At 48.8% G+C, this 9,245-nt stretch overlaps 2 protein-coding genes across 2 annotated transcripts; one reads left to right on the forward strand and one right to left on the reverse strand.

Annotated features, from left to right (window-relative positions):
* Positions 1-1,486: 1,486 nt before the first annotated feature.
* Positions 1,487-5,291, reverse strand: MRPS11 (mitochondrial ribosomal protein S11). The gene is made up of 6 exons (XM_065076574.1): positions 5,136-5,291; positions 4,847-4,954; positions 4,537-4,626; positions 3,654-3,783; positions 2,283-2,348; positions 1,487-1,843 (listed from the first exon to the last, which is right to left on the reverse strand). The coding sequence occupies exons 1-6, from the start codon at positions 5,174-5,176 to the stop codon at positions 1,736-1,738; spliced, it is 543 nt and encodes a 180-aa protein (XP_064932646.1). The 5' UTR covers positions 5,177-5,291; the 3' UTR covers positions 1,487-1,735.
* Positions 5,211-8,444, forward strand: MRPL46 (mitochondrial ribosomal protein L46). The gene is made up of 4 exons (XM_065076572.1): positions 5,211-5,418; positions 6,325-6,514; positions 7,126-7,299; positions 7,998-8,444. Exons 1-4 carry the CDS (start codon positions 5,254-5,256, stop codon positions 8,246-8,248), a joined length of 780 nt encoding a protein of 259 aa, XP_064932644.1. The 5' UTR covers positions 5,211-5,253; the 3' UTR covers positions 8,249-8,444.
* Positions 8,445-9,245: the final 801 nt, after the last annotated feature.

The raw sequence follows: 9,245 nt of genomic DNA on the forward strand, positions 1-9,245 counted from the left end.
GACACTACATCGCTGACAAGCCTGCCAGTGCAGGCTGCTGCTCCTCCTCTCTCAGGGCTGGTCACTGTGCTCGGCACAGAAACCTGTCCAGACTTGCTGTGCGGCACATCGGTGTTGACACACAACTATCTGCCTGCATTCTTAGAGAGATAATCTTTGCAGTCAATATCTGACCTGGTATATTCTTAAAAAGAGGAATATGACGTTACTAGAAGCTCAGCCCTATTTCTGGAGTGAGGGGGAAGCTCCTTTAGTGTGTCAAACACCTATGGAAGAACCTCTTTTCCTTGCTGTCAAATCTGTGACAGCTCAAGGAACTTCCCTTTAAGATAACCTACCCTCTAGACAAATTCAGACGAAGTAAGGTAGGGGATTCATCTGCATCTTGTTTTGTTCTCTTCTGTCAAATGCAACTCAACAGGCTCTTCTAAGCAGACTGATTTCTTTCAAAACCTGCCGTGTACCATTCAGCCCCATGAAGGAGGTTCACTGCCTTGTTGCCATGGTACCCTTTCTCTGAAGAGGAAGAGAATAGTTAATTATGCAATTTAAGAAACTAAGGAGGAACGACAGAAAGAGAAATAATAGAAAGGAAGATTCTGGGTTTGTGATAGAACTGCTAAAATTCATTCTGTTTACTGGTGAAATACTTGCCCAGCATACGCTGTATATGGCCAGCGCTTCTCTGGCAGCGTGGATTTCCAGGAGCTGCCCTTTCCCGGGCACTGTGCCTCTGCCCGCCAGGGCATCGCTCCTGTGGTCACTTACTGCTGTTGTTTTCCCTGGTTAATGCTCCAGAGAGCCTCAGACATATTTGCTTGGCAGAAATTCCCTCTGTATGGAGCCAGAACAGCAATAATGTATCAGAGAGCCATGACAAGCTCATGCTGCCTGTGGATGTACAGAAGATACAGTTCAAAACTTGAGCATTTTAAATCTCCTTGGCAGCATTTCATTGTTCCTCAGGCCTACTAACCCCCTGCTTGCTTTACCCAGGGCCTCAGAAAATCCCATTTGTGGTGCACAAGGCGGGACTAAAGAGATGACAAGCATCAAGCCCGTCAAGATCCCAGCCCCTCAGGACTGGCATTTTCTATTTGCTAGGAGCGCTGGCAGGCTGGCTATAGCTTGGGTGAGACAAAGCACCGCAACAGGTCTTTGCCAGTAACAGATCCAGGCTGTGGTGCTCTGTGCTGGAGAGGGAGCGTTGCCTCTTGCACGGCACACAGAGCTCTGCAAGCTGGGAGGAAGGAGAAGTTACCCCACAACTTGTTCCCAAATGTGTGCAGAGAAAGAGGGAAGGAAAATTATGTGACCTTACGTAATTGTTTACTACTGTTTCTCTACAGACCTCAGGCTGCCCTTCCACATAACAAGGGCAATAATAGCACCAAGGGCTAGACAAGGACCACATACAGTGGTTAAAGGAAGGGAGCAGTCGAGAGGCAATAATAACCCAAAATACTTCAGGGAACACAACAGGAAATGGCTGTCAAAAGACCAACATTTTAATCAACAGATATTGTACACAAGAGGCATCCCACTAAGGGAGCAGATGTATTCCTACTTCTATCCCCCTGGGCTTCTAAGGCCCAGGATGGTGTTTCCTCTTCAATCTTCCCTCAGGAAGCATTTCCAGGGAAGATGGATTCCAGAACCTGTCACAGGAGCAACATTCAACCCAGTCCTGGTTGCATGAACTGCTGTTGAATGCAGCGTGTCTTTCACTCTCCTCTCACATTCGCCTGGCTTTCCGTGGGCGGCAGCCGTTGTGTGGAACCGGGGTGTTGTCAGTGATGGAGATGACCTCTAGACCTCCCATAGTCAAACCCTTGATGGCAGCCTGGAAGAAGAAGACAGCAGATGACACGCTGTTATCAACACATTGAACAGCAGAGAAGGGGAAAAGCTCAGGGGAAAATAGTTTGGTCCCTCGTCTAATCATCTATTTGTTCTAATGGTTCTACTTTGTAATTATCTTAAGTAATTTGTATCAGAAAACCCAGTTTAAACCTGTCTGGTACAGTCCTTTCAGAGTTATCATTAATTTTCCTACTTTAGTTGGAAGTCCGAGAAACAGCTTTTATTCTGCCTCCAAAATGAAATTACTCTAAAATTCTAATTATTCTAAAATTTCATTACTAGGTACTCGAGTGATCAATTCTCTACATCACTTTCAGAAAAAACAAGTTAATAGGTATAGTCATGAGACCAACCTGAATTTAAAAAACCTGGATGATGCCTGAGAGAGAAAAATACTGAAAGAAAATTTTGACACCTACTCTGCGTCCTGGGCCCAGTCCTTTCACCATGACTCGTACATGTAATACACCCTTCCCACGTGCTTTCTGAGAAAAGAACAACTGGTTAGTACACAGGTAGGTAGATATGGATACAGAAGACAAATATGTGTATTATTGCACAAAGACTGCAGGAGTAAAGGAGGCCTGGATACAGCCATGGCAGATTCAAGAGAGCTTCTGTACTGTCAACTCTGTATACAGAGCAAGCTTTATGATCAAACCATCTGTGACCTAAAGCCATGGGAACAAATGACATATCCACAGATATGTCACTGAACTGGCAAGGACTAACAAGGACTAACTCAAGGCTGTTTTCCCTTCTGTGACGCAGCAACTTCTCTCCTGTCATCAGTGGATTCCTTCTAGAGGGTAAATGAGAAAAGCAGGTGAGATTTGTATTTGCTGTGCAGGTGTCTGGGCCCTCTGTGCAAAAAATACTAGGGGCTTGCAAACTGAAAATGAAAACCACCTGCTGTAAAGCAAAGCGGTGCTGCCATCAAGTGGATGGAGCTCCTCTGGGTCTCTCAGTGTTCTGGTGCAATTAATCTACTAACTTGAACAGTGATAGAATAAATCTGGCCAAGCACAGCTATGCAGCTATTGTGAGGCTCCAATGAGCACAGATTAATACTGGAGATATTCTTATATTCCTCTGAGTCAACCACAATAAGCTGTTGGCCAGCAGTGGCACTGAAAACACCTCTGACATGAAAGGCTGGAGGGAGTTCTGCCTAATTTAGGATGAGGATTTTCACTTTAACTTTGCCTCATTTTGCTGTAATGAGGCCCATGACACAGCCAGCCTCATCTTCTCCTGCCACCTGGACACCCACATGGGTTTTTAGGAACAATTTTAGTAAACTGTATGCAGCTGGAAACTACAAGTGCAAGGACATCACCTTCTCTGACTAGAACTGCTGGCAGCAGCTCAGCTCTCCTATGGAGGAGAGCAAATATAAAACATTCAGCCAGTAATTACAGCGGTTTCTCAGTCCCCCACAGTGCAAAAATTGAACTGCTGCTGATTCAAGGGCTACATTTCCAAAAGTGGCTGAGAGATGTTTGCTTAGAAAAAAAGAAGCTGTGCAAACTGGAGCTAGAAAAGACAGGCTACAAGTTACATTTCCCAGTCACAACCTGCACAGCTGAGTTCACCCTCTGGGCATTTCCAGCTGCTGTTTGGAACACACTTAGCCTGTGTGAAGATGTGTGCTGTGTCAGAGGAAGGTAGGGAAACTGTCAGCAAACAGCAGATTATTGCTTGAGCGCTGAGGTGCAGAGCTCTACAGTGCTGCTTGTGAGCTGTGTACCCAGGCAGGGGGAAGGTGTGAATAACCAGCGTGGGCTCACCGCTGCTGCCGCCATGGCTGCGGTCTGTGCCGCAATGGCAGTTCCCTTCTTGGCATTCTGGAAGCCTTCTGTGCCACAGGACGTACGGGCTAAGGGCCGGTTGTCAAAGCTGACCACTTGGATGTGGGTGCTACAGAAAGAGGGGCAAAAGAAAGAAGCAAGGTAGAACAGAGTTTTATTCTTGTTTCTTTTTGCTCAGTTTACTGGCATGGCTTACCATGGAACTCCCATTTTTCTTCTCCAAAACACTTTAACTCTGCACTTTCTTTTGAGGGATCCCCCTTACACGAACCAGCTGCAGAGACCTCGCAGCAGTGACCCTCTGGGTCACCCTAGAGAATCTGGGTGAGGTGGCAAAACCTTTCTGGGTAAGGTGTACTTTATCCAGGTATTCCTCTGCCCTTTCAGAGCCACCTCTCACTGTGAGCCTAACAGCCCTTACAGTTATTAAAAAAAAACCCTGCATAAAACACTTCTAGAACTCGAAAGAGCTTTAGGAAACAGTAAAATATCACACTAGGGATCACTAATGAAACACAACACTCTCTCATGGAGAATATGATAACTATTTTAAAAGCTGTACAGCAGTAGTGCTCGAGCTGGGTTAACCTGCCATTAAAGCCTCCAGCCTCTAATTGTTAATATCAGACCCTAGTCAAAATGTGTAATAACAGTCTTATTGATATTAACAACACTATAAGGACAGTTATGCTTCCTGAACAGCACTGCAGTTTGAACTCAGTATTATTATCTTCCCAGTCATGAACACCACTCCCCTGGCTCTTTTCCTTTGATCCTTTTGATCAAAACACAGACTGGCCAGAGCCCAGGTATGAGCTTTCATTTCGCATGAGAGCAGGAACGGAGCAGCTCATTTGCTTACTTGTTGTACGTAGCTTTGATGTGAGCTATTGGGATCTCTTCATAGACCTTTCCATCCCATCTCATGGAGTTCCTCTGCAGGACTAAAGGGCTGCGGAGCAAAAAAACAGCGATCAGGCAGTTGCTCTTTAAATTTAGCAGTGTTTTATTCCATATTGGGAAAGCAAGAAGGGGTCGAGCCTCTGAAAGACACAAGCTGCGTTTGTGATTGAGTCAAGTCACTTGTTTTCGCTCCCTTGGCTGAAAAACTACCGAAGGTGATAAAACCTCCCAGCAAGCGGCACATGGCAGAGCCCCCCCGCCCGCCTCACCTCAGGTCGGTCGCGCTCCGATTCTCCGCCTCCTTGGCCGCCCCCGCCGCGTCCTGCAGGCTCCGGGGGCTGGTGCGGAGGCCCCGGCACAGGCCGGCGATTCGGGCCCTGCGGGCAAGAAACGGCTTCAGGACACCGGGGCCTACCCGGGGTGAGGGGCGGATCGGGCCCGGCGGGAGCTCCCGTGCCGGCCGCCACGGCGGGGCTGGAAGCGGTCAGCCCGGAGCGAGCGGGGTCCGGCCCGAACCCCCCGTCCCCCCACCCGCCGGGGCCCGTCCCCGCCGCTCACCCCCAGGCCGCTCCGAGCCGTTGCCAGGCGACCGCGCTCATGGCGGCTGCCGCAATGCACGACGGGAGCGAGGAGGACTCACGGCGGCGCGGTGCATTGTGGGCCGCGCCGGGGCGTCATGGTGGCGGCCGTGCAGCGGGCGGTGGGATGGGGCCGGTGGGTTTGTACGGCTGCTGCGCCTCGGCCCTGGCGGCTGTTCGGGGCTATGTGCCTGCTGCGGCTGCCCCGCATCACACAGCCCCTGGAGAAGGAGGAGGAAGAGATGGCGGCCCTCATGGGGCAGGTAGAAGGGGGCTCTGTGGGGTTGCTGGCGGGAAAATAGCCGCCTCAGGCCTGGGAGGAGGGCGGCCCCGGGGGGAGCTGGTGGCTTGGGGTGGTTCGCTCCGCGCCATGGAGCAGTGCCGGGTGCTGTGTGTGTGGTTTGCTGCCTTGATAAGAGGAGCAGAAGTCTTAGAAACACGAGTAGGCCTAATGTAACAGGAACCTCATGGAGAAACAACAGCTATATAGACACCAGAGATGATGCGAAGCTTGTTTTGCAAGCAGGATGTTCCCCTAGATGAAGAAAGATCTACGTGATATTTGCCGTGTAGTAGCACAAAATGACGACGTGCAAGCTCAAGAAATCAGGTGAAAGAGAGGACACTTGTAATCCAAGGGGGCACCAGGCTTCAAAACCAGTGGGGGCCACTAGAGACCCCACATGAAGACCCTTGAATACCAAAAAAGGACTTTCTGACAAACGGTGTGATTGTGGAAACAGTCTACATTTAATGCATGAAATAACTGGTAGAAACAAGTGAATATGCAATTGTTATGTGTAATAAATACTAAGAAGTGTGAGGCATGCACATATTCCATTAGAGGAAAAATCCTCGGAGCGTCCAGCATGCTGCAATAGAAGTGCCAGCTTTTTAACACTTTCAAAGCACTGTTAAGCAGTCTTTTTGCCAACTTTTTGGTGTTGGCCTGCACCAGGTACTGAGGGTCTTAGTGGTGTTCCCTTAGTCTTCCTCAGCTCTGCAGGTGTCCCTCATAGAGGCTCGTGGTGCAGGCAGGGAAGTCCTGCTCAAGTTTGGGGTAAATTCTTATAATCTTCCATTCACTGAGGTAGAAGTAGTTTAATTCTGCTTCCTGAGTCCAGCCCGTATTGCTGATGCCTGACCAGTTCTCTGCATTGCCCTTTTAGATCGAGCTAGAGAAAAGCCAATATTCAGACCATGAAATCCGCAAGCTGGAGGAGGAGGAGCAGCTCAGGAAGAGGAAGGAAAGCCTGTATGATGATGAAACAACTGGCAAAACAGTCATCACGGCTCAAGACCTGGAGGATAAGTGGGAACAGAAGTTACTGCGATTCAAAGCTGCTCCACGGATAACAGGTAGGGGGTGAAGTTTGTGGTGGGTGGGAACATCCCTGGTTGTCTGCAGACACAGCTGAAGGCAGTTCAGTAGGGGGAGGCATTTGCTCGGTCTTTTTTACACAGCTGAGTGCAGTTCAGTGAAGGCATTTGCTAAGTCTTTTGTTTTGTTGTTTGTTTTAAAGAGGGTTGTTACTCTGTGGCAGCACTTTTAGCACACAAGGAATTAACTTTCTGCCCAGGGAACGAGTGTTTCCGTGCTGCAATGATGTGCATGTTCAACCTTACCAGAGGAAAATGAGAAAAATAGATGTTGTTTCCAGACAAGAGGAATGTTTGGTTGCTTGGTTCCCAAGCTCCACCTGGTGCTCTTGTTGATTTTTGTCAAGCTGGAGATCCAGGCAGCTTGCTATAAATTCCTCCTGGAAATGAAACAGTGGTTTCCAGTTGAATCTTGCATTGGCTTCCAGAGCAATTGAGAGCATTTCCATGTAGATTTTTGTTTTGTTCTGTGTATCCATGTTTGTGTGTTACTGCTGGAAGGATGCGAGATGGAGAGGGGTGATGAATCATGGGGATCAGACCAGTGCTGCCAGGAGGCTTTGTTTCCATCATGTGCTGTTTTTTGGCAGATGCTGATAAAAACAACAATCGAACATCGTTGAACAGAAGGCTGGACAGTAACCTGATGCTCCTGGTCAAACAGAAAATTGGTAATCAGGACTTGTGGCTTCTGCCTCAAGCAGAATGGCAGCCTGGAGAGACACTGCGAAGCACAGCTGAGAGAGCCATGGCTACGTTTTTGGGTGTGTAGTTTGCTGTTTGCCTGGGCCTCCCTCCTTTTTGTCCCAGTGGTCTTTTTCACATGCTCTACCTGAGAGATATTTGCCATCTGCTGTGGTAAAATCACCTCCCATCTTCTGGGAAAAGGCATTTCATGGAAGAGAAATGGAGCAGAGCAAGGTGGGCTCTCTGTCAAGAGTGATGACACTGGGTAGTTGGCTCTGTGACTGTGCACTTTCACAGAGCAACTGCAGCATGTGGGGGGCCAACTAGGCTGGCAGGGGGTGAGTTGAGGTCTCTGGCTGCCAGCAGCTATGGTGCCAGGTCTGGCCCTTAGGGTCTGATGTTGGGACATCACCAGACACCCCTCTCAATGGTCTCAGCTCGCTCCAGGTGTGCGGCTTCTCCTTCCCGCTTGTCACCCTGTAGCAGCTTTTGTGGCAGATGGGCCATGGTAAACCCACACATTGTTGCTTTTCTGTGTGAGTTGGTAAAACTCTCTCACTCCACTTCCTGGACTCGAGGACGAATTGGTTTTATTTAATAAGAAAATGGTTATAATTTGCATTACTTCTGCTAAGAAGGAACAGTTGGTCTGAACCAGATAGAAGAAGTGACTTATGCTGTCCTTTCTGTTACTACAGGAGAGCAGTTGCTGTTGCTCTCTGTTCTTACATCTTGTTTTCTGTTTTCTTTCTCTTGCATTGCTGGGGTCTTGCAGGAGATCACGTTCAAGCCAAAATCCTGGGGAATGCACCGTCTGGGATTTACAAGTATAAATTCCCCAGGGCCATCAGGACTGAGGATAACTTGGGAGCCAAAGTATTCTTCTTCAAAGCCTTCCTCCAAAGCGGCGATTTGTCCCAGACAGAGCTGAAAAAAGACTACCTGTGGGTCACAAAGGATGAGCTGGGAGATTACTTGAAGCCAGAATACCTGAAAAAAGTCAATGGATTCCTTCTGGACTTATAGGCGATAGACTGTGCTCCAGCAGCTGGGGAAGATGTGGCACGCAACTCCAGGGAGGAGCAGAGCTGCTGCTTTGCGTGGTCTGTGTGCATGAGATGTTCACTTGGGTTCTGGAGGATAATTTGCCTTTGCTTTATTTTCCAGTTCTCTTCACCAGGCTTGTACTAAATAAATATTAAAACTTATACTAGGAAGTGAAGCTCTCCTCAGGGAGTTCTTTGCTTTTGTTGAATCCTCCTCCACCTGTTCTGGAAATGCATGTTGTGATCTTTTCCTCTCCCAAGTGTTCGGTTCCCTGGGGCTGTGGGCGCTTGGAACCTTGCTCTCCTCACCAGGCTCCTGCCATAGTCTAGAGCTCAACTGGTTTCTTCTAAGCAATGGCTAAGCCTTGTCTCTGGCACCTGCTCTTTGATGAGAGCAGCACTGGGGGGTTGTCTGTATGTGTAGGTGGGAAGAGAACCTTCTGGATACAAGGCTGGGAAAGGTGGGTTTCTGGGGAGCTGGAAGCTGGGATGTTCACAGTTTATTTACGTTTAATCTGTATTAGAGCTGTCTCTGGCCTAGAGTCTGTGATACGTATAGGACACAGACGCATGAGGAACAGGCAGCAGCTCGCTCTTTATATGAGTTCTGCTTTCCCACCCCCGCTGCCCTCCCCTTGAGCCTCAAGCTATAGCAGCAGCCACTGAAGGAGGGGAGTACTTGAGCAGCAGCTCTCTGGGCTGCGAGGCTCGTTTTTCCTGACGGGGAAGCTGCTGTGTGGTGTTGCTGCCTCCTGGGAGCAGCCTTGGAGGTGGCTTTGGGGAGTCCTGGGCTCCCATTCCCAGTGCATTAGGGTCCCAGTGCAGCTGGTTCTGCTGTAGGTAGCCTGATCCTATTACCCGAATTTCTTTATTAGAAGATCTATTCTGGGCTTCTTTCACCACTCTGGGACCAGTCCTGCTTCTTGGAGGTTTTTTGTTCTGGTTGTAAATGTTGCTGTTTGATAGTCAGAGTGTGG

The sequence above is a fragment of the Columba livia genome, chromosome 11 (assembly GCF_036013475.1).
Source record: "Columba livia isolate bColLiv1 breed racing homer chromosome 11, bColLiv1.pat.W.v2, whole genome shotgun sequence".
In the NCBI taxonomy this organism is placed as follows: Eukaryota; Metazoa; Chordata; class Aves; order Columbiformes; family Columbidae; genus Columba; species Columba livia.

Bases quoted from the DNA above. Each gene is read 5' to 3' on its own strand.
- MRPS11 (XM_065076574.1), bottom strand. From the start codon at position 5,176: ATGAGCGCGGTCGCCTGGCAACGGCTCGGAGCGGCCTGGGG. The intron at 4,627-4,846 runs GTGAGGCGGGCG...TTTGCTCCGCAG, and splicing joins CGGAGCGCGACCGACCTGAG to CCCTTTAGTCCTGCAGAGGA. The intron at 3,784-4,536 runs GTAAGCAAATGA...CTCTTTCTGTAG, and splicing joins ATCAAAGCTACGTACAACAA to CACCCACATCCAAGTGGTCA.
- MRPL46 (XM_065076572.1), top strand. From the start codon at position 5,254: ATGGTGGCGGCCGTGCAGCGGGCGGTGGGATGGGGCCGGTGGGTTTGT. The intron at 5,419-6,324 runs GTAGAAGGGGGC...TTGCCCTTTTAG, and splicing joins TGGCGGCCCTCATGGGGCAG to ATCGAGCTAGAGAAAAGCCA. The intron at 6,515-7,125 runs GTAGGGGGTGAA...GTTTTTTGGCAG, and splicing joins AGCTGCTCCACGGATAACAG to ATGCTGATAAAAACAACAAT.